Below are 26,008 nucleotides of genomic sequence, written 5' to 3' on the forward strand. Positions count from 1 at the left end.
TTGAATTGAAGAGCGAATCGAAACGTCTTTGGGGAATAAAAATGAAGTGGAAGGTTGTAAGTGTGAAGTGCTGGAGTTGGTAGCCAACACGCATAGCGAAATGGCAACATGGTAAGCGATGTACAGAGATTGATAAAAATATAGTGGGTAAACTTCCCTATCATTTTAAAAATTTATTTTGTTCTAAGAATGCAAAGAGAAATAAGGGGTTTGATATATGCGTATTAGGGCGGGTCAAGTTGTATGGGGGGAAAACTTCAGGTGCACATCCAGTTTCTGAATCTATGGCTCATACTGAGTAATATTGCCCATGGGGCCATAGGTCTGAAATGAATTTCGAGCTTCCCTAATTTTGTTAGAAAATATTTTTTTTTAGAAATTTTTATTATTAATTTTGTTAGAAAATATTTTGGGCTATTTAAAAATTGAATTTGCAATATGGAAAAGTAAAATATTCGTCGATTTTTGCTACAAATTCGTCGATTTTCTCCAAAAAGAAACGATAAAATGCGAAAAATAGTAGGAAAACGCCCTATAGCGAATATTTTACTTTTCCATATTGCAAATTAAATTTTAAATAGCCCAAAATATTTTCTAACAAAAATAATAATAAAAGTTTCTAAAAAAAAAAATATTTTCTAAAAAAATTTGGGAGGCTCGAAATTCATTTCAGACCTATGGTCCCATGGGCAATATTACTCAGTATGACCTATAGATTCAGAAACTGGATGTGCCTTTTCAACAATAAATTTGACGCACCTTAATGCGTATAGTTAATAAACTGATATGGCGGCCGCCGTGGTGTGATGGTAGAGTGCTCCGCCTACCACACAGTATGCCCTGGGTTCACACCCCGGGCAAAACAACATCAAAATTTTAGAAATAATGTTTTTCAATTAGAAGAAAATTTGTCTAAGCGGGGTCGGTCCTCGGCAGTGTTTGGCAAGCGCTCCCAGTGTATTTCTGCCATGAAAAGCTCTCAGTGAAAACTCATCTGCCTTGCAGATACCGTTCGGAGTCGGCATAAAATATGTAGGTGTAGTTCGGCCAATTTGTAGGGAAAATCAAGAACAGCACGACGCAAATTGGAAGAGAAGCTCGGCCTTAGATCTCTTCGGAGGTTATCGCGCCTTACATTTATTTTTATTTTATTTTAATAAACTGCTAAACTTACTTCTCACGCTTGCCCGAGTCAATGTTCAATTGTAAACGGTCGTTTAAAAATTCGATTACTCCATTTTGTTCCATCAGCAGTGGTACATGATAGATTGAGCTCAAATCATGTATACAAATAACTTGATCGGGTGCAACATGACAAAAATTGCTAATTTTCTCTTTTACTTCAATGCCAATTGGTTTCTCCGAACGGCAAACAATAAAATCAGGACTTAAACCAAAGCCACGTAATTCACGTACAGAACTTTGTGTAGGTTTTGTTTTTGGTTCGCCTGTGGAACGTGGTGACGGCACAAGTGAAACGTGTGCAACACAAAAATTTTCACGTTTTACACGAAATTGAAATTGCCGAAAGGCCTCAACGAAAGGCATACCCTCTATATCACCAATGGTGCCACCTAATTCAACAACACAAACTTGTGGTTGAGAATCGCCTTGCACGGGACGTTGGGCGACACGTTCCACCCATTCTTGTATGGCATCGGTAATGTGTGGAACGACTGCAATAGAAAGAGAGGAATTCATTGGCGCATTTGTGATAATTTTGCAGCAAATAAGCACTCACCTTGCACAGTTTTACCCAAATACTCGCCGATACGCTCCTTCTCTATAACTTTCTGATATATTTTGCCAGTTGTTATATTATTATCACGATGCAGTGTTATATCCAGAAACCGTTCATAATTACCTAAGTCTAAATCGACTTCACCACCATCCTCCAATACGTAAACCTCACCTGGAATAGAGATAAGGGCGATTAATTAATTGCTTAGGTTGGAATTCGAACTTTTTTAAGCTATGTTTGTGTATTCAACTGAGATTTGTAAGAGATCTTGAACTCATAAAAAATAAATTACGAAATAAATGTACATATATGCATAAAAGTATAAAGTAAAGAAAAGATCATGGCTTCTGCAACTTGTTTACAGGTACTCAGGTTCGCATTCCGATACCTGAAAATTGGTTTCAGCAATGAGGTCGGCTCCAAATCAAGTACACCAAAATTAGAAATCTTCTAAATATAAAATAATATTGGTAATATGGCAGCCACTTCTGAGAGCAAATGTGACTTACCTTGAATTGCCGGCGTAGAATCATTCTTCATGTAACAGCAAAACAACACAGCCCGCAGGTAATGGGGAGTGCTGCTGGAGTTACAATCCTTAGCCGGGCGATCAGGCCGAACTGTTGTAGGAGAGTAAATAAGCTAAGGGCTAGAAGGCTATTGTTCCGAATTTTTAAAATACAAATAGAAGCTATTCGACTCCTGGAGTCCCAATAAATCAGAGTAAAGCCTCTGTAGGCTTTGGCTACAAGGGATTCAAGAGGTTGATAAGCGCATTCACAGCTTCAGCAACCTACTTGTCAACCTCACATTCATACACATAATAAGCTCTGGAGACCCCAAGATCCTCAAGGAACTAGAAAATGGGGAGCAAGATGGCCCAGAAGGTTCAGTGTGGTCTATTCAATCGTTCTTGAGATGGTCGGTCTAGTAACTTAATGGTGCTTATTACCGGATCTATATCCTGTAAAGGATCATCAAGATCGATAACACTCGCCAAAACCTTCGGGGAGTGTCTTTATCGCTACATCAACAATATCTTGGCTACGGTTCTATACATCCACACAAAAGAAAAGTTAATAGAGAGGAATGAATTTGTAGAAAGGCAGCCTGTTAAAGAGAGAAGAATGCTGACAAGAGCTAGAGGAGGATATGAAGAGACATCAGAAAAGAGGAGAATTTAAAACGAACAAGCTGGAGGGTGAAAGAGAGTAAAAAGCAATGACGGAGAAACTGGAAAAGTATGAAGAGTAAAAAAAGGTAAGAAAATTAAAGGACGAACACTTGTATAGGGATCACATCTTTATTATCTATTCAGCGTAATTGCAATGCTGAATGCAGAATACTTTTGATAAAAATTTGCCTTGTGTTTATGAGCATTTTCCACTTAAAATGATTTTTAAATAAAATAATTTAAAAAAATTTGTAATTAAACGGTTTTATTGAAAACAATACTTACATGAAGTAATAATAATACTAAAAGCTACAAAATAATTAGGTAGGTCCTAGGTACTAGTCATCACACTCCACATCAATCTAGGGCGTTGAACAGACAATTAAATAAAAACGTTGGGCGCGTGAAATTTCTAAAAATGTGAGGCGTAGCATAACCTGATTAAGGTTCAGTTGGTCTTACATATGACTATCAATAGAAATTTGACGCGTGACTCATTATTACAAGGACTCTTTCCTGACAATTTGTTACAATCTAAGTCCTCAATACATAATCCTTCCAAAGACTTTACTCGACTCTGCGCCACGTATGCTCGTCCCTCCTCCAACTCCAAAATATTTTGATGTCACTTCTACCGGACTGTATGTAATATTTTTTCCAGATATGAGCCAAATCGGACATCATGGGCCGCTTTCTATTCTTCTGTGTATTATGTGTTCCAAATATGAGCCAAATCGGAACACAAATACGATTTTTGTGAATATCTCGATCCTTGCGCCACCTAGCGGCGATTTTTTTTCATAGGTCGTTTTCTATTTTTGTATTTATTATGTGTTCCAAATATGATCCAAATCGGAGCAGAAATACGATTTTTGTGAATATCACGATCCTTGCGCCACCTAGCGGCGATTTTTTTCCATAGATCGCTTTCTATTCTTGTATGTATTATGTGTTCCAAATATGAGCCAAATCGGACCACAAATACGATTTTTATGAATATCTCGATCCTTGCGCCACCTAGGGGCGATTTTTTTCCATAGGTCGCTTTCTATTCTTGTATGTATTATGTGTTCCAAATATGAGCCAAATCGGACCACAAATACGATTTTTGTGAATATCTCGATCCTTGCGCCACCTAGCGACGATTTTTTGTTATTATTGCATTGTCATCGGGTTCTGAACTATATTCCAAGTTTCAAGCTTGTAGCTTATCGGGAAGTTACTTAAATTTCAATTACAAAAGTCGTGCTAGCCAGCCAATCAGCTTTGCCAATTCAAGCTAAATAAAACCGTTTAATAAAAAGCATATAAAAATAACATCTAAAATATACAGCACTATTACCTCATTGCTAAATATTATAAAATGTATTTTATAACATTGATTTGGGATTTTATGAGCACTTCTAACTTTGCAGCGCATTATTTATTTTTATTTATTTATTTATTTACTATATTAAAGTCAACACAGACACAAACGGTCGACTACTGGATGCAAGATACAGTACAAATAATAAGAAAAAAAACGTTAGTGTAAAAACAAAATTTTAAATAAAAACAAAATTATAAACAACTAGCAGAACCGGCAGACGTTGTTCTGCCCTAAATTTTTGGTCTATCTGCATACATTTTAATAAGCTTTTTCCGTCTAACTCTGCCCTCGCCCCTCTACACTTTTTCCTAATCTTTGTATTCACTCCTCCCTCCGTATTTTTCGCTTCATCTATCTCCATCTTCGTCTCATTCTATCTCTTTCTCAGTCTCCTTCTCTCTTTTCTCTTCTCTCAAGTTTTTCTCATTCTTCTTCATATCTTATTGCCAGTCCCAGAGGGTGGTATGTATTTTGTTCCAGTCCCAGTCCCACTCCGAGTCTCAGTCTCAAACTCAGTCCCAGTCCGTCTCTGGTCTACTTCCCGGAAAAAAGCATCGTAAATAATAATATAGGCAAATTTATATACTAAATTTCAGGCAAATCGAATAGGACGTATGTAAATAGGTATGTGGGTATTATTAATTTTAAAGCTCTCAGCAACAGCTTTCATTTGATAATACACGCACATTCTAGGGGTATCCGGGTCCATGTTTTGGCCTATATCTCGAGACCCTAGTCACCCAGCGATGTAAAACTTACTCTGTACTAAAGCACACATCAACAGCTTCAATTTGATACCCATAATGTAAAAACACATTCTAGGTGTATCCGGGTCCACGTTTTGGCCTATATCTCGAGACCCTAGTCACCCAGCGGCATAAATCTTACTCTGTACTAAAGCACACATCAACAGCTTCAATTTGATATCCATAATGTAAAAACACATCCTAGTGTTACCCTGATCCACGTTTTGGCCTATATCTCGAGACCCTAGTCCCCAATAGGTATGAAAACTACCCTGTACAAAAGCACTCATGAACAGCTTCAATTTGATACCCATAATGTAAATACACTATCTAGGCGTTCACGGGCCCACGTTTTGGCCTATATCTCGAGACCTTAGTCACCCAGGGGTATGAAAATTACCCTCTACTAAAGCACTCATCAACAGCTTTCATTTTTTATCCATATCCTATAAACACATTCTAGGGGTACCCGGGTCCATGTTTTGGCCTATATCTCGAGACCCTATCACCCAGGGGTATGAAAATTATCCTCTACTAAAGCACTCATCCACAGCTTTCATCTTATATCCATATTCTATAAACACATTCTAGGGGTACCCGGGTCCATGTTTTGGCCTATATCTCGAGACCTCACGGAGCCCGAGACCTTTCCAACGAATGCAAAACCGTGGAAATCGGTTCGTACGTTCTTAAGTTATAGCGTCAGGAAGGAAATCCCGACTTATTTTTATATTATAGATAAAATTAATTAAGTTAAATTTTAATTTTAATCAATATCTAAATCAAAACTAATATTGAAATAAAAATTTACATCTTATTAAAAATCTTTGAAAAATATCATGCCAGGCGTGAGAGTATTTCCTTACGGATAGCAGCAACCAAATACTCGAAACTAATACAGATGACAGTTCATTATAGCGCGAGCACCAATTGCGAAGAGGGCTAAATTTGGCAAAATTTCGCCGGAGAATGGGTAAATTAAAGAGAACATAGTGTCTCGAAGTTCTCGCAGGAACAGATAAATTTAGTCTGCTCACAAAGTTAGTGCAGTCTATCTCTCCGGTAATCAGTTTATGAAAGAACATTACGCCGAGTAAAGTTGGCAAATTAATGAGAAGTCTATTTCTATAAGGCGGGAGATGAGAATTTGATTCCCAGTTAAGACCATGTAATGCTATATGATTTTTATATTCCGGAGACCAAATACAGGAACAATACTCTAGTATTGGGTTTACCAATGATGTGTAAACGGTCGGTCTTGGTTAGATAACGATCGTCGAATTCTTTAGCCCATCTTTTAATAAATCCAAGTACACCCGATGCTTTGTTTATGATAGATGATATATGCATGTTTAAGCTCAGTTTCGCATCAAAAAGAACACCTAGGTCACATACTACAGATATACGCTCCAAGGGAGCACCATCTAGCATATACGACTTTAAAACTGGGTGGACTCTATGAAATGTCATTAGTTTACATTTGCAACAGTTCAAAACTGTAGATTTACTGTACACCATAATTGAAATGAGTCTAAATCGGCCTGAAGTGGATCCAAACGAGAAGAGTCAGAAGGCAAGTATGTATAGCATAGTTTTACATTAGAGCTCGGGAATACGAAATAACGGTAGGTAAGTCATTTATGAAGAGTGTAAAAATTAATGGACCCAAATGGCTACCCTCAGGCACACCAGAAGTTACTTATATCAACTCAGCGAGACTGTTTTTGAACATAACTCGCTGAGTTCTATTTACAAGATAGCTGCGAAGCCAAAGTAATAAATTCTTCGGAAAACCCAATAAGTCAAGTTTATGAGTTAAAAGCTCATGATTAACAGAGTCAAATGCTTTGCTGAAGTCGGTATAAATAACATCGGTTTGCTTATTGGATAAGAATACATCCATAATTAGAGAAGTGAACTCAAACAAGTTGGTTGTGGTTGATCTTCTACGCACAAAATCATGTTGGCTGGGTGATAATAAAGAACTACATATATATTGAATTTGGCAGGTGATGATCTTTACAAACATTTTTGGAATAGCCGAAAGTTTAACTATGCCCCTGTAGTTCTCAATATTGTACCTACTACTGGAGTTGTGATTTTTCGTTCATTTCAGAGATTCGGTTCTTTCGTTCTTTTTCTGATGAACGAACAAGTTCATTTGTTCCTTTTTTTTCAAGCAAATTTGTTCCCTGCTGCTCACACTAGAGATATACGCCGCCGATTTTAGTCGTTTTTCTCACGCCGCCGCCGAATGTCAAAAATATCGGCGCGGCGGCAGCGGCGGCGGCGTCCGGCGCGTTACTGTATTTTATACTCGTTTAAGACTGTTTATGCCATTTATTGTTCATGTCGAAAATTGGTCGGATATGGTCGAAAGTGGTATCAACGGATGCGCATCACTGCCAGTTATAGGAAACAAATTGCGAAAATTAACTCTTTATAACTGTTCAAAAGTTATTAAAAAAACAGGCGCTTTCGATGTCAGCTTAACACGGACTTTGCATCACCCAATTCACCAAGTTATTAAAACAAAACACTAAAAGAAAAGTTTTATAATAAATTTATATGCTCAGTTTGCATATATATATATTTTTTTTTTTCAAAAAAATAATAATTAACAATGAATTCAAATAAAAAGACCCAAGGCGAACATGTTTTCAAATTGGCCTCAAGTTGTTAAAAAAAGCAAATTACCCAAAAAGGTGCCGATTTTTTAAAAAAATTTACATTGCGATTGGCTGAAGGAATACGCGAAATCAGTGATGCAAAATCCTTTAGTAGGTTCTAGGGGCATAAAAACTCCTTTGAAATGATTCTTACCTCATACTTAAGTTGAGGATATACATATGTACATATGTACGTATGAGAAGGATTTGAAAAATCACTTGGGCTTACATTTAAACACCTGTTGTTTATTTACGAAACTATAAAATAGCGTCTGAAATGCTAATTTTGATTTTCACACTTCATCCTTCAACACCCAAGTCTCCTGGTTTGACATTTCCTAAAATTGGCGGCCATATCCAAAACTAGTCCCTTGGAGGGAATCACATTGTTTATAGTCTAGCAACCAAGTTTAAATACAACCTACGCGTTACGGCTCCTTTTACAAATGTGAATATGTAGGCACATATATTTACCAGGTGAGGCTTTGTCCTTCTCAAGAACACTCAAAGTGGTGAAGCAAAAGCTTTCCCAAGACAGTCACACTAATGTGTGCTACTACCCTAACGTAGTGGACAGTCGAACTAGTCTGAAAACTGAAGCTACGCGGTCATCCATTCTAAAATATCGTTTTGATTTAACGAAGACTATTGAAATCAATATTGCGAACACAAAAAACGTCTGCAAACTTTGGTCTACATTTTAAAAATTGTATCCAGGGTCCTTGTAAAATTTTAGTTATGTAGATGCGCCGAGGATTATACGATTTTCTCCCATTAGTTACGCAATGACATCCACTTAGACTGCTTATGATTTCGAGGGCGGCATCCTTGGCCGAATAGTCACTCCCTAACGTTTCAAGGTGTTTCTCTGGTGTAGCTCGGGCAGCATAGCGCGACAAAAACATCCGTTAGAAAGTCTTCGGAGCTACACCTAGAGCTTCTAGGAAAGTGACGTCGACGAAGGTACATATGAGTTTGAAGTCGCAGTCCTATAGCTTCTGTGCTGGCATATGGTGTGAGGGTCAGGAGGCGTCGTAGCGACTGGTGGTCGGGATTGCTACTGTTCGAATATCGGGAATTGTAGCTCTTAGTCATCGGGAATTTGTAGCTCGAAAAACTGGATGCGCCGTGTGCCACGAGAGTCATGAGTATTAATAGACCAATAATAGCAACCGTAAGTCGCCTTTGTGCGTGACCGCTAAGGAGCCACAAATGATTTAAAGAAATTGTGTTCGCGACGATTATTAGGAGTTAACCCCAGGTGAAACTTCGCTTTGCACGACATATACAGACAAAAGTGTGACCATTTAAGTATCTCTATTTCTTTTCAGCAGACACAGCAGTACCAATTCCAAAGACCGGGGTTAGGTTCGAAGCCTCCCTGGAGTAAGTGAACGAGGGTCAATTCCTCCGCAAAGAGCTATTCCTGAAATTTTTTTAACGATCTGCGAGTTTTCAGGCAATAACCCCGGATCATTCCGAAATGGCCTAAACGTTGATTTCCTTAAATACATACAAATAAAACCTTTCCTAAGTATTATTTTTTTAAATAGAAAAATCAAGCTTTTTAAAGTAAGAAGATAAAGTGATCGGCGTAAACCTCTAGCTCACACCCACGAAAAATGTTAACAAGTATAGATGGGGGTGCGTATGCGGCAATGCTTTGTGTAGGTATATTTAAATGTGTTATGAATAAATAAGTTAATCAGCCCAATTCTAAACGAAAATTCCGTGCGAGTTTTTTCCCTTCTCCCATTCCTCGTATTCTAAATAAAAATTCCTTGTGAGTTTTTTCACTTCTCCCTTTCCTCCTATTCTGAACAATGTTCGAAAAAGCGGAAACCGGTTATGGGAGAAAAGTAGGTATTATGAATGTGAGGGAGAGGGAGATTTTTCTTCCATTTCATAGGAGTTTTTTCACTAGTTAAATTAAAGGGAATGCATCAAAATAGTTAAAGGAAATTGGTTATTTCAAGAAAGAACACTTATTTTTACAAATTTGTGCAAATGCTACATTCTACCACAATATTCTCACTGTTAATACAACAACAACAACAACCACAATATTCTTTAAGTCGAAAAATATATCATAAGCAACGGAAGAGCTCTTCGCATATTTGATGCAGCCATCCAGAAATTGCGCAAGGATTTTTTAAGAAGGCTTAAATAGATTTTGGCATATGGCGAAAGGCGAACTCAACTCGACTTGGCCGCCAGAAAAATGCTTTGCAGAATGAATGCAGGCAACTCCGGCGGATTTGTGTTATCCCGCCGGTCTTCTTCTTATGCTCCTCTGTTGATGTTGCTGTGGCACCAATTCATTACTCATTTCATGAACCTATTTCATTCAAACTACCAATTCAAAAGAAGTACCAAATGAGAATCTATGAAAACCGCGTGTGTTGGAATAACTATGCAAAAGAGCACTTAGTAAATCTCCTTAGAACTTACAACTTAGCTGAACTAAACAACTGCGACGTTAGCCTAAAGGTTCAAAGAATAAACAACATCCTTAATGACGTAATGGCCACTTTAACATATAAAAAGCGAGTTCAAGTTAAATTTATTAATAAATGGTACGACCATGAACTAACAGAGTTGAATAAGCTGAAGTATGAACAATTTAAAATAGCAGAGAGAACCAATAATTGGGATAACTATTTACAATAAAACGATATTACAAAAAAACAGTTAAAATAAAAAAGAAAACATTTATGGAAAACAAAATCTCAAGAAATACTAATAACCAAAAGTTAATGTGGAAATGTCTAAAAGACGCCATAAAGTTGAGTAGTGAGGTAGCACAAATTCAAAAAATTTCTATAAATGGTGCTCTTATTGAAGATGATTATGAAATAGCAACTGAATTAAACCGTTACTTTAATGAGAGCATAATCGGAATCAGAGATAGCATTGAAATCTTCGAAGCAGGTGGAAATCAAATGGAGATAAGCAGAAGCTTGTTTAAATTGAAGGAAATAGATGTTGAAGAAATTATGAGAGTTACAACGAAATTAAAAAACAAGTACGGAGGAAAAAAATTAGTAACGGAAGGTGTATTAAAAGACAGCATGGAGTACTTAGGATATACCTACACATGTGTAATTAATGAAAGTTTCCAATTTGGTGTATTTCCAGACTGCTGGAAGACCTCAGTAATTGTACCTGTGGAAAAAGTAAAGGGAACAATTAAACCAGAGGAGATACGACCTATAAATACCTCACCTAGCGATGAGAAAATAATAGAAACTGTAGTTAAGAACCAATTGCTGGATTACTTAAATAAAAACGAAATTATTATAAAGGAGCAGTCGGGGTTTAGATCAAAACACTCGTGTGAAACTGCACTTAACCTGGTAATTGCAGAATGGAAAGAAAGTAGAACGAAGAAACAATTTACAATTTCAGTTTTCCTCGACCTAAAAAGAGCTTTCGAAACAGTAGACAGAGATATTCTTATAAGAAAACTGTATAAAATTGGCATTAGAAACATAGCGCTTAACTGGTTCAAAAGTTACCTTAGTAGAAGAAAGCAGAAAACTGTAATAAGAAATAAGATTTCCCCCGAAGTGGACATTGAAATAGGATTGCCACAGGGATCGGTGCTTGCAGCAATTCTTTTTATAATTTACATAAATGATATTAAAAACTGTATCAAATACTGCAAAATAAGATTATTCGCTGATGATGCACTTTTGACTATAAGCGGTAACACAATTGATGAGGCATGGTTGTGCCAAAATATGCTTAAAATAAACATAGAAAAGACAAAATGGATGATAATGGGGTCTAGAGTGACTCAAGATGATGTGTCGCTAAAAATAGCAAATACCCCTATAGAGAGAGTAACCCGAATAAAATACCTGGGAATAATTATAGATGACAAATTAAAATTTGATGAACATCTAAAATACATCGAAGGGAAAATTTCCAAAAAAATAGGGTTCATGTTTCGATCATGCAGCATATTAGTATGCAATACAAAATAATGGTCTATAGATCCATTATCGAGCCGCATTTTATTTACTGTCCTACAATCCTATTCGCATTAGCTGATTCGCAAAAATCCAGGCTACAAATTAAGCAAAACAAAGTTATGCGTTTCATATTAAAAAAACGGTATGATACCCCAATTAAAGATTTACTAGACAGCTTAAACTGGTTTAGTGTAAAACAGAACATCACTTACTACACATTGAAGTTTATACACAACATAAAATTGGGAAACTTGCCGAATTACCTAAGTGAACGTGTCAGACTAAACAGAGAGGTCCATAGCTATCAAACAAGACACAATAACAACTTTTACTTGCCGGTAGTGAGATCCGAATTCGATAAAAAGAAGTATATACTACGAAGGAATTAGAGAATATAATGATCTGCCAATTGATATTAAAAACTGTAATAATACCAAAAAATTCAGAAAGTTATTATACAGCTACTGTAAAGCGCTACCTGTAAAGTAGTTAAATTTTTTTAGTAAATAATTTTATAGATTATTATATAGTTGAAGTCAAAGAAATTCAATGAATTGAAACAAATATGTAAACATTAAAAATACTTTGTACCTTATTAAATTATATAGATCTTCAAGATCGTAAATAAATAAATAAATTAAATTAAAAAAAAAAATTTAATTTCAGTGAATACCACATGAAATGCAATAATGTGCATTGCTTATACCTTATTTCTTAATTTCAAACAAATTGGCATCAATAATTAAACTTTACAATTTCTTAAACCAAATAAGAAATGCGCAACGAAATTTCAATTGACAAAACAGCTGACTTCGAAAATTCGAAATTCCTATTACCCAATTATTCTTCTCCCTAGGAGAAAAGAATTGGAGGAATTTTTCCGCGGGAATAAAAAAATTCCGCGAGAATATTTAGAATTGGCCTTAATATATTTATGTATAATTAACTTCAAAACAAGTTACAAATTTCGGAAGATCCAGGAAGTTGAAAGAGTACCTACACAAATTGCAAATATGAACTTTTTAAGTTTAATAGATGTAATAATTAGTTTCTTACAAAAGATGTTTTTCATAAATAGTCCGTGCTGTCACAACATTTTTACAGAATTCGTTGTTGCCACACATAACTTTTTGTAGCAGTGCCACACATATCTTTAGTGTAAGTGGTATCATCGACATTCGTGCTCACTGTGAATTTCTATGTATGTATGAATTTATAATTGCCTTCATCCAGTGAGTTTTACAGCTCCGGCTCACGCTCAATTCTCACGGGAATGCTCTGGATCATTGAGAGACTTAAGAAGCAGATGTCGTGATATTTTCGCACACGTGAAATGTGATAGGCAGATGTCGCCGCTGTTTTTCATTTAACTCATACGGCGAAAGGCTAAGCAGCGACATCTATTTTTGAAAAAGTAGGTTTATTAAAGGCAGCGTTGCCAAACTAAATACCAGTAATTAACAAATTATCTGGCTCACAAATTGAACCAGACTTCTATCTGGATTTATCTGGCTGCATTTACATGCAAAATTATTTATCTGGCTCAGGCTCTTTGCCACCGGATGATGGCTACTACCTTTCATATGTAAGGAAATAATAAATGATCGCTTCCAAATTGAAGGGACTAGAAAGATTCCAGAGATAGTGTTGTTGTTGCATTTACATGCAAAATTATTTATCTGGCTCAGGCTCTTTGCCACCGGATGATGGCTACTACCTTTCATATGTAAGGAAATAATAAATGATTCCTTCCAAATTGAAGGGAATAGAGAAGTAATTTAAGGATCGGCTTGGATAAATTGACAGCGCAGAACTTTAGCACACAACTAGGAACGCCATCTGGACCCGGAGAAAAATTCGATTTCAACTCAAGAAGGCTCTTGAGAACAATATCTATATCTAGACAGGATATAGAATACAATTAGAACTGTCTAAGGTGTACGGATAGAGATCTGAATGTCAATAAAAGGATTATGTAGTTTTTGATCATGTTTCTATAATCAGCCCTATTCTGCATTTCGACTTGGATTGGAATTTTTTCGATTTGGCAATTTTGGTATTCTGTGTTCCAATCTCTTTCGATCCAACTTCGAATCGTTCGATTTTTTGTATTCTGCATTTCGATCGTAGTTCCGTTTTTCTAAGTTGCAAATTAGTTGGCGGAAAAATATTTTCTTTTTATTTTTTTATTAATTTATAACAGAATTTTAACAAAAATGTAAGTAAAACTTGTTAAGAAACATAGAAGGCTTGATGAGGACTGTTTTTTATATGTTTCCAGGTCAAAAACAACATGTCGATGTCGAAGTCCTTGGACGTATTTGCCCCGCAAAAGTATCTAACACATACTTGAAAGCATCCTTGTTAAGTCGAAAGTATTTTTTGAACCTAAATAAGAAAATAAGTCATTAAACTTTACCACTTTTAAGTTCAATTTCTTACAATTCGTCACTCATCTCAAATGGATTACACAAATCTCGCAATATTTGCCTTTCCATTCTCGCCTGGCAATTTTCGTATGCGTTGCTTTCCAACTCCATAAATAATGCCGCGGCTATTGATTCCATTATAATTTGTGTCTGTTCGTTGGGTCCAATTATATGCCAAAGCAAGCTGCTGGCGTAGAGGAAGGTGAAGCGAAAACGTAAACAATCCTTGCGGAAAGAATAAATAAACCTTTATAAAGTATTTTAGGCAAGTGCAATGAAATTAGCATCCTTAAAATTCAAAAATGTCAACTATATTCGTGCAGGAATCCGTTTTAACAAAACTTGGTGGCCACGGCAGGGAATTGGCCAAAAGAACGACAAAAACACACTTACAATTATGAAAGCACTTTATTTAAAAAAATATAACACTGCGGCAATATATTCTATTGCTTTTTTTGTACAAGATGGCGTGGATAATACAATATAAACGTTTTTCAGTGTTTTTTACAAATTTTCTTTAATTTATTTTGTTCCCATGTTCACACATTCCTTACCAACAGCTGATTTCGAAAAATCATTTGCTCTTCCTCTTCTCTTTACGATTCCGTCGTAATGCAGAATACCAAACTTCGATTAAAGCGGAGCGTAGAACGGGAACGTAATCGAAATGCAGAATAGGGGTGAATGACTTCTAACTATTTAGCGCAGTGTCACAAGTACCGGAAAACTGTGGTGAAGATACTGTTTCAACCCTTCTGAGCGTTTTTTAGTTGGAAATCAGTTTAGACGAAAACAAATGTCTAGTAATGGATACAAACTTCATTCAGCCTTAATGAAGCATTCCAAATAATTCCTTATTGATCTTATTATAAGCCTTTGCTTCATTAATACAACAGCAACACATCATATCCTTAACACAAATTCATATTTTATTTGTTTCATGACTTAAGCAAAAAATAACGTTTGCAAACGTTCAAACTAGATTTTCATATTCAATATCCTTATTTGTGTGTGTGTACGTAGTAGTATTTAGTAGAGCAACTCTACACAGCTTAGTATTACAATATATAATTATATATACTTAAAACTAAACAATACATACAAGTATTTTATATATATTTTTGTATATATACAGTCTTATATAATGAGCTTTAATGTTACCAAATTAAATAAGTTGGTATATAAAAACTAAAAAAGAAGTTCATGTTCACAAAATTTTCAATTCAATGAGCAACTAGCAAAATTCCTTTGTGACTTTTTTTACATTTCACATTATTGATTTGATTTATTTCGTCTCTTCCAAATCTTCTTTGTAGAGTTCTTTAAATATTAATTTTTGTATTTTAGTGCGTATGCGTAACTTTTGCGCCGCTGTCAATTGTCTCATATAAGGATGTAAGCTAAGCAGGTAATGATAATCATCATCCTCCGGTACGAGAGGCAACGTATTATCCATTGTAGAAGAACCATTAAAATTGCTATCCTCCGACAGACGAGGACGTTTCAACTTCAACGCTGGTATCAAACCATTCGCATATGAGTGTTTGGTAAAATTTAAATGCTCATGACTACCATGCAAACAATTGCTATTTCCATTCAAAGCAAACTCTTCACGTTCCTTATTTAGCGCAGCAGCAACAGCTGTGGTGAGTGCATTAGCAGCGGCAGCTGTAGTCGGTGGTGGATGATGTGCTTTATTGTAAAGTGGTGGCGGTGAAACTGAACGTTTCTGATGTTGTTGGGTAGTGTGTTGTGCAGCAGCAGCCGCAGCTGCCAATGAATTAGCAGCACAAACTATGCTGGCTATGGGTGTTGCAGGTGGTGTGATGGAGGTTGTCGTTTGTGCTGTGGTGGTAATTGTGTTGCTACCAATTAAGTAAGCAGCATTTAGTAACGGTGAACTGCTGTGTGTTAGCAGCGTTGAGGTAATGTTACAATTATTATTTAAACTACTGTGATTATTATTTGCTTCCATTGATTTTTTGGATAAATCTTGCGCCTCCTTTTCACCATCATCATCATCACCGATAAACTGTGCGGCACGTAGTAAAACGCCAGCATTTTTTAATATTGAGCGCGCATCTTCCGTTTTGATAGTAGTCGATGTTAAGGAATTTGTATGTGCAGCTGGCGGTGTTGGTATTACTGCTGCTGCCGCCGCTGCTGCTGCTACAGCTGCAGATGCTGCTACTGTAGCTGCTGATGTGGTTGTTGCTGTTGCTGTTGCCGCTCCCGCCTCGTCATCGTCATCATCAGCGTCATCCTCGTCGAACTCTTCATCGCTGTCCTGCATGCGACGTATGAGCCCATTGGTGAGATCAGGTTCGACAACAGTCTTCTCGCAATCTTGACTCTGACTTTGTTGCGTAAAGTAGTAGGATTGGTCTTGGTCGCCTTTGGGCATACGATGGCGCATGTGATCAGCTATAAGAGAAAACGGAAAGTTAATAACATACACCACAAAAAGTACAACAAAAGCAGCAGAAAACAGTGTTGAGCCAAATAATATTTTGATTTGCAAAAGAAATATGTGGGCATTAGCTTTGCGTAATTCGAAAACCTGGCAATATTCGAAAAACGAAGTTAATATATTTTAATGCAAATAATCAATGCAGAAACTATCAAAGACGAGCAATATATGGTCCTCATTTGTTCTAAATGGATATTTTGTTCTAAATGGGTCTTTTTGCGTATTCAGCGTTTAATACGCAATTCAGCACACAATATTTTTTCAGACTTTTTTTACTTATTCAGCTTTTTATGTACATATGTGTATACAATTCAGCACGTCCGAAATTTGGAGCTGAACATACTTATTACGTGGAAGCGCGATTTAAATGGCATATTTTAGTTTAAACGAAAAGCTTTTTTATATTGAGCAAACTCAGTGAATCTTAGATGGACCATTCATTCACAGCTTCTTGCATATTCAGCATACATACATACACAAATCAAAAGTTTGAGTACACTAAAGCAATTTTTATAAAATTTCAAAGCTAGTGGTGGACCTCCAGGTTATACTCCGTTTTAAGATTTCAGCGCATTCATCAAAGTATTAAATACCCAAAAATTCTAAAACTTTTAACTAAAGGCTGCTGAATTTGTGCTGAATTCGATTTTTAGCACTGCGACGACATTAAATACAAAAAAAAACAAAATTTCCTCACAGGATTTAACAAGAAAAGAGTATAAATTAAACCAAATTTACTAAGCTGAATTGGCCCTGAAGATAATACAGAAAACATATTTGAGATCAAAAAATTAAAAAAAAAGTATTCTTTATTGTGCTGAGTATCGCATTACTCAAAAGAGGACGAAAAATGCACAAACTATTGATATACGGAAGCTGAGTTGTAAAAAGGTAGCCAAACTTTCGCTGAATTAAATTTTGCAGTGAAGAGATGACATTAAACGTGTCTAAAAGTAATTTTAAACAAACGCTGAACAACTAAACGCAGCTGAACTTGCATTGAATAAAATGCGCGTAATTAAATATAAACAACAAGTTGCTGATAAAATTATTAGTACAGAAATGGCATTAAAATTACATGCTTACCATTTTAGACAAGCGCCGAGTAACTAAATTCAGCTGAATTCAATATGCTATCATTAAAAGTATGCACACATGATTTTAAACATGGTGCTAATACAAAAGCAGTTGCTGAATAAGCGCTGAACACGTCATACTCAATTAATGTAAATATTTCTAGATTACAGCTTAATTAAAAGGCAACTAAGTTACCGCTGAATGCAATCAGAAGATAAGAAAACGCGTGAGTCATTTAAAAGCGCTGAATAACTAAATAGCACCGAATTCGCACTGAATTCAATAAGCGCTCTATAGAATCGATCACAAGTACACAAAAATAATGTTTAACACGGCGCTGAATACTGAAGCAGTGGCTGAATATGCGCTGAATACATACTAAGGCAGCGACAATTTAGGTAAACATAGTTTTTCATTGTACTCAATGTTGCGTTGCTCTCAAAGGCAAAACATATTTATAGAAATCAACGGAATCACACAGTAACCACAGTTTCTATAAGCTTAATTAGTAGCAAAGAAATCAGGGTTTGAGATCTAACTTAACGTAGGAATTTGAGCTGAATTCAATATACGATCTTTAGAAGCTATTAAAAGTAAGCAAAAACAATTATATGCAAAAGCGCGCAATACATAGTTTGCTGAATACGCGCTGAATGTAGTTAAGGACACTCAATTTAGAATATTTTTCCTTATTTCCACTTCAACTAATTAACAATTTTAATTTCACCATAAAGCATTGTTTTACGCTGCTTCAAATGCAACAACAAAACCAACTTACTCAAAAACAACAACGCATAATAATGTATCCATTTCGATTCAAATGTAGCTGGCTCCACTAAGAAGTCGCCCTGCTCCGAACGTGGTATGCGTTTATATTCAACACGAAAATTATCACGCAATCCTTTCCATTTAGCCTTGAGAACCACCTCTGCACTCATCACAGTTCATTGAAGAAGCCACACAACAACAATAATCCCACGACGAGAGATGAGTTGTTAGCGCATTTTATGTTTGTAGAAGAAAAAGAACAAAAAAAGAATAAGAATATGGAAGAATAGAAAAAAGTTCAGATTAAAAAGTAACCAAAACAAAATAAGCACATCGAAAACAAAAACAAAATTAGTGGAAAGGAGATGAGAAAAAATGTGCTTATCCGGTCAACGGTAACTTTATACAAAATACTCACTTGGTAATTTATGTGCCGTCGAGAGTTCGTCCCACATTTGTTCAAGGAATGCTTTATTACAGTGGAAATTACGATTCCAAATAGCTGGACGCTCTTGAACGTCGCGTATAAATTGTTCCACGTTTAGAACAATCGTAGACTTCTTTGGTGCCATGAGTGGAACGCTGCCGCCGTTTGTTGTCGCCAGTTTTAAAGATGTTTTGTGTTTTTTTTCTAGGTGCCAAAGTTTTTTGTAAGCTTTTTTTTTAATCCTACACAATACGTTAAAGTTTTAAATTTTATTTAAAGAAAATTGGAGACACACGCACTCTGATGCGTTTGTTACTGCTGACTGATTGAAATGTACATTTCCGACTGATTACTTCGCTGCGCGTAAGCTAACTGCCTCTACGCTGCTGTGCTCTGCTCAATTTTGCTCAACTCAACTCGACGCGTCTAGTCAGCGCTTATAAGCCTGCAAACATTGCTTGCTTAATTGCTGGCTGACTGACAAAACGGAATATATGTAGGCAGGATCGATGGAATACAAATAGCATGACGCAGCGCGCGGTGAAGTGCAGATTCAAGTGGGTTAAAGCATAAAGGAAGTGCATGAGTGAGCAATGAACAGTGAGCGTGTGAGCGCAGCGACCGCGCACTGTGGCCCAAAAACGGTGACAAGAATCATAAAAATTATGAGGGTATTTGTAGAATTGAAAATACGTCAAAACAAAGGTCAGTAAGATTAATGGTACATCTATGTCAGTTAAGACGCCGAATACCGCTACCCAGATTTTTTAATAAAGCCTTGAGCCCCTGGCTACATTTTCAGACATTATTCCTATCAGTATTTCAAGCTGCTTGCATAGTCGCTTCGCCTTTGTTCTTTATGATGTTATTGTTATTATTACGCCTCGATGCACTTCGATTTTCATTTTATTATTATATGTGCAGGCTTTTCCGGCTTTTTACTCGCAAGGTGATTAGGAGTCACGCCACCTAGATGGGAGAGTCGCTACCTCTTACTTCAATCATTAAAAACAGAGGACTTGAGACTCATGACTGGTATTCTGACTGGACACTGCCTTGTTGCGTCACATGCCTTTAAATCGAGCACGTTTCGAACAAGTTTTGTGCTCGTGCCCTGCGCTTTCCAGACTAAAGTTCCAGTTATTGGGAGTGATACAGCTCTCAAATCAAGAAGCAGCAAGTGGCATAGGTCCTAGAAAGCTTCTAGTATTTGCCAAGAGAACGGAGGTATTTTATAACATAGGACGGAGTTATTTTGATATGATTTTTCAGTTTGGTCATTAAACAAAAATTTAGTCTAAGTGAGGTCCTCATAGACCAGCCAGTTCAACCTTACCTAACCTGCGCTGCCAGAACGATGCATTCACAGAGAATGTGAACCTGCATTTCATACTCCAGCTCACAAAAGCGACAGATTTAACTTACTTAGATGATATCGTAGACTACAGTACTCTCGTCGGTGGAAGTAAAAACAATTTGACCTGTCTTGCCCCTGTTTCATTCAATCCAATATTGCGTGAGCTGCTTTGTTTCCCAGTTACTTATGGTTTCCCTAGTGTCTGCCAGAAAAATAGTGGAATAGCATCCCATCGTTTTCTTGACGTTCGGCCCATAGATAACAGCTAACTTTTTTCCGTTTCAAATTTTGATCCATCCGTGAGTCAGACCTCTGAGTCAAACAGAACGATATTTCATATAGTGCCAGGGAGGCAGTTTTTCCAACCAAAAGTCCCCTATTTCATAAACGCATTATAGATTATATACATCTGCTCCCACTGCTCGGTTATGTCGGCCAGTCGAAACTTGTTCCCCGATATCTGAGTTAAGAATAAGCTAAAAATTTTTTTTCTCGATATTATGTTGCATCACAGCACTGTACAGATGTGATAGCGTATCTTGGTTACTAAGAGATAATATACGTAGCCGATCAAATCACAAAGTACACGCATCAAGAACGCTGAAGTTCTGTATACTGTCGCTTTTTATATTGGGACTTGATACTACAGATCTGACAAAGTCGATCAGCCGCATCGCCATGTTGTCAAGATAGTCAGGGCTGAGTACTGGAGAGAATGCTTGCACGCCATGAATCTATAAACACGACTTTTGTGCCTAAACACCCATAGAAGAAATATTTAGTCGCATCGTCCTACTTTATCGTCGGTGCATGGGCGCAAATAAACATCCCTACAATGCTGATCTTGCTGAGATTCTCGTTCAAAGTAAGGAACGGTAGTACAGTGTCCTACTGGTAGCTCTTCGGTATGATTTTTTAGCTACACGTCGAACTTCTCCAAGATTCCAACGTGACATATACACTAATCTTCTTTTGTAATGACCCGAGAACTCAAGGTCCTCATTAGAAAACGACTAGCCTACTAGCATCAGGCGGACTAAAGAATAGCAAACATTGTTGCACATGTACATAGATAGTGAGCCGATAGCTCCAAGACCTACACTTTTCCATATTTTTTGCCGAGTTCTTCTTCTGAATTACGTGAGCTCTTGAGTGGAGTTTAGTTGAATGGCTGTACAGAAGTTCCCTGTACCCAAAGCTATACGTACATGTGTTGGTTAGCGAATCAAGATTTATAGTTTTTATTAGCAAAAAAATCGAAAGGTGTCACAGTGCAACGACGCCGCCACCATTCTGATGAACAACTAACTAAAGAACAAGCGAAGACTATACAAGTTCTGATGATTGCAAAACTAAAACGCAGACGCCGTCACCGCCACCATCGCCTCCAGCACTGCCTATACGAATTTCAAGCGCAAAATGTCGGCAGCGATTTTTCAAAAACAAAATCAAGTAGTTAAAAAAAACATTTGCAAAATGAACGCGCAAGGCGCAGCAAGGAAGGATCGTACTCAAGGAAAGCCATGTCATAGCAGTAAACGCCACAAACGTGCGCATACACACAAGCAAATGCACTCAAGTCTAAAGTGCCGATGAGGAGCACACGGCAGGGGCACTAAAGCCGCTTAGGTCGGCTGTAACGCTACTAACTGTCTGCCTGCCCATTTGGACAGACAAGCGCACAACGGCGCGACAAGCGGCATTTTGCACATAACAATGCGAATTATGTCGGCTGGATGGCCACCAAACAGTGCGCGAATTGGCAAACAAACAAAGAGTCAGCCAGCCATCGAGCCAAATACAAGGGAGACAGTTAGTGAGCGAGGGCAAAACACAGTTTGCATGTTCGCCGATTGATGGCGACAACAAATAAAATGCTGGTGCGAGAAGGTGCGCACAAACTGAAGCACACATAAATTGCACTATAGCACCATTCTTTAACAGCCAGTGCGCTCTTGTTTGTGTCGTCGTCACGCTCAGTCAACGCGCGCCGTGGACACACTACGATATATTGGAGTTATCAGCAGGCGCGTCGCAGAATAATGAAGAATTAAAAACAAAAACAGCAAACGTAAGTCGGACGTGCAAAACGGTTGTTTATACCCGACTATGATGATGTAGAAGATTATGATGATGATAATGACGTTGGTGTATTGAAAATGAAGAAAGCAAAGCAAAATCGAGATGATGAAGGCGCAAGCACATAAGCAGTAAGCTAAACCTCAAAGGCAAATTGTGTGTTGAGCGCGACGAACGTAACGACAACAGCGACGGTGGCGGTGTAGGCGACAAAGGTGTTGGCGGCGCGATGGTGGTGTTGACTACGAAACTGCGCGCCAAACAACAAAGATGCAGCTGGCGGATAATTTGACACGTTTCATAGCGTTGAAGAAATCGACGAAGATGGTAACGACAAAACCGACGACGGCAGTCAATTGTCATGATTGTAAAGGGACGGTTTATGCGGCGTGGTGGTGGTGGTGGAGTTAGCAAGCGATAGCAATAACAAAGGGGCGCACAGCACGCTTGATTTCCAGAAGGTATACGACAAAAGATTTGAAATAAATACGAAGGAGTTGTTATGTATGTACATAAGTCAAAGGGATAAGAATAGGGCGATTGATTATTTGGCAGACCACATATATACATATGCACATGCATGGGTAATTATGTATGTAGCACAGAATCAAAAGTAAACTTATCAGCGAAGAAGAATTGTGATGCAGGGAAACGATGGGTACCGATTAGACGGCTACTTTATGAAGGCGCCAAGCGAACGACTCGTTAGGATTGTTTTACGTTAAGAATCACTTCCAACCCCGTCGACAATCCAACAGACGTCAGCTCCATACTAATTGGTATATTATCTCGCAGATCTCCAAAAATATGTGTGTATAACCATCATTGTTCTAGACGTGCGGTTAGAGTTGGTACCATGGAGATAGCCGTAAGGTCACACTTTAGTACAAGTGTTGGGCGAAACAATCAGAACAACGCTGATTGATAGCCGCACTTGATATCTGTTAGTCAGTGCTATCATCACAGAACGACAACCCTGTGTGAGGTTCCCACGTGCGTCTCCCATTTATCCCATTGATTTTGATTGTCAAATAATTCGACAACCACGTTCGAGGTCAGGAATGCGTCAGCGCTTCTGAGTATATATAAAACGATCTTACACATGGCGCCCAGAATAGCAACTCACCCTTAAAAGAGTAGAAGCCTTGACAGTCTAAGTTTCCAGCTTGATAAAAGAACGTCCCAAAATGTTCTTCTGATACGCATTATCACGTCGTCAGCAAAGCCAACCACAACCCGTGCATTTAAGATTCTGAAGAAAGTAGTTCGGAACCACGACCCAGAGGAAAGGACCTCAGCTGCTTAAGGAGCTTAGAATATACAATCGTTAGATGCCTGAAATCCACAGGCCCAAAGGTTCGAGCAGCAAAAAAAATCGTTCCCACGACAGTCTGGCATCACCAACGGTGCTAGTATCGTATCGTATTGTCTCACTGTGTAGTATCCGCTGCTGACAGTTTGCTGTTCAGAAGCCTGTGAATAACTACAACCATAGCCGCCTCGACTTTCAATATTGCGACAAGGAACAAAAAAAAGTTTATTTCACGAGGTTTTATTTTAAGATTGTGAAGGGAATAATATTTTAATCTGTCTAGAGCGTGTCCGTCTACATATTTATCGTGGTTTACATATTTATCCGTGGTTTACATATTTATCGTGTGGCTATCTTGCGAACCCTGCGAACAAAGTATGATAGCGTTGCGCTTTCTTTTGTTTATAGGTTGTCATTTCAATCGTGTCTGTTTTGGCTGTTGTCGGATCTCAACAATTTGCTCATACTGATGGAGAAGGTTCCGCTTCAAGTAGATGGCTGCTGGACTGTCCTGCATAGTAATTTCCCAGAAGATGCTCTTAAACCCGTGAAGTTGAGTTCGGAAACGAATAAGATGTTCTGAGGTAGCAAGGAAGGGTTCCAAATTAGCTTTGAGTACGGTTTTACTACACATGTACGGGCTTGCGTCTATGTATTTACCTACGTAAGCCTCAGAACTTACTAACTTAATTGGCGCTAACCGTTTAAACGGTTATGGCCGTCCAACAAGGCGCACCAGCCGCTTCTTCGCTCTGCCAATTGGTCACAACAAGGGAGTTTAAATCGCTTGCACCTGGTCCTTCCAGCGGAGTGGTGGCCGCCCTGTTCCTCTGCTTCCATTGGCGGGTTCCGATAAAAACACTTCCTTAGCCGGAACGTTATCTTTCATTCGCATAGCATGGCCTAGCCAGCGTAGCCGCTGCGTTTTAATTCACTGGACTATTTCGATGTCTGCGTAAAGCTCGTACAGCTCATCATTAAATTTTCTTCGGTACTCGCCATCGCCAACGAGTAGAGGTCCATAAATCTTTCGAAGAACTTTTCTGTCCAACACTCCCAGAGCCGCTTCGTCGTGGTCCATGCTTCTGCATCATACCAAACCCATCTTTACCGCTTCTTTTTCCAGTTCGGAGTAATCAGAACTTACGGCGCGGGTGTTCAGGCCAATGATATCCATGTAATCAGCATATGCCAGTAATTGCACGCTTTTATAGAATATTGTTCCAGAGCGGATAAGTTCTGCAGGTAGTATAATTTTCACCACCAGCAATAAAATAAAACCCCAGTAATACATAGAAATAACTCAGAGCAACCGACAATATAAGAAAGACATGTGAACAGTAAGACTCACGGCAACTTGTTGCTAGTAGACCGATTTTCGAACATACGATTAAGATGGCTGAGTATACGTTTCCATTCTCATCGCTCACTCATCTACAATCAGTCTATCGCCAATACATTGTCCGCAGAATGAGTCTCCTTGTTCGCACACCGTTTAACAGCTCCAAAAGTATTATGTACATACAAAATATGTATGTATTCTGAGGAATATGTGAAAGTTTCTACGCAAATGTACGCACATAAAAGCATTATGCTTGGTCAATGATCATTAAATAACTCGCACTAAGGAGGGTAGCTCTTCGCAAAGCAAGAGACATTCTTAAGTCGACATTTTACCTTCAAAAGCGGGTCGATTTAATTTATACATGTACTTGGCCCGATTTACTTCCGAGCAGATATACACTCGGAGTGATTTCTAAATGTTTTCTCGCCATTAGACCCATAGTTTCTTAAACAAAGTTGTTCAGAATAATCCGTAGAGCATTTCGTGGTTGTTGTTGTTCTTGTAGCGATAAGGACATTCCCCGAAGGCCCTGGTGAGTGTTATCGAGTTGATAGTCCTTTGCCGGATGCAGATCCGCTACGTTCCGGTACCAAGCGCGACCATCTCGGGAACGATTTGTTATGACCACATGCGACCTTCTGGGCCAGCCCGCCCTCCCACCCCCTACATCCAAGAGGAGTTCGGGGTCGCCAGAGCCTCGGCTGTTAATGAAACAGGATTCGCCACGGATAGGTGAGATTGAAAATTGGGTTTGGAGAAGCTGTATATTACGCTGGCAACCTGAAAAGGTTGCGCTACACAACCCCTTTAATCTGGTATTTTAGTCGCCTCTTACGACAGGCACACCTACCGCGGGTATATTCTAACGCCCTAACCCGCTGGGGGGAGCATTTCGTGGTCAAACACTGACCCACCCTAACATACTACATGCATACATCCATATGTAGCTGCTATGTACATACATACTGGCAAAAAACGATTCCGTTAGAAGTGTGTTCAAATAAGAGTAGAATCTCATAAGCAAAAGTAAAATCAAACGTATTTCCGTATTTCCTTCCACCATACCCA

General features: G+C 38.0%; 1 protein-coding gene across 3 annotated transcripts in view; it reads right to left on the bottom strand.

The window, feature by feature from the left end:
• The window catches only part of Ctps (CTP synthase), a 59,742-nt gene that overhangs the window by 9,638 nt on the left and 24,096 nt on the right, over nt 1-26,008 (bottom strand). The window contains exons 2-4 of one of the 3 annotated variants that reach the window (XM_067789866.1): nt 18,839-19,051; nt 1,742-1,912; nt 1,175-1,676 (exon numbers count right to left, since the gene is read on the bottom strand). In XM_067789866.1, the coding sequence (XP_067645967.1) occupies nt 1,175-1,676; nt 1,742-1,912; nt 18,839-19,051 (886 nt within the window). Of the gene's footprint in view, nt 1-1,174; nt 1,677-1,741; nt 1,913-15,015; nt 16,530-18,430; nt 18,581-18,838; nt 19,052-26,008 lie in introns of those variants that run through there. The other 2 variants (XM_067789865.1, XM_067789864.1) reach the window with 2 other exon arrangements.

This window comes from Eurosta solidaginis, chromosome 5 (genome assembly GCF_040869045.1).
Source record: "Eurosta solidaginis isolate ZX-2024a chromosome 5, ASM4086904v1, whole genome shotgun sequence".
Classification (NCBI taxonomy): Eukaryota; Metazoa; Arthropoda; class Insecta; order Diptera; family Tephritidae; genus Eurosta; species Eurosta solidaginis.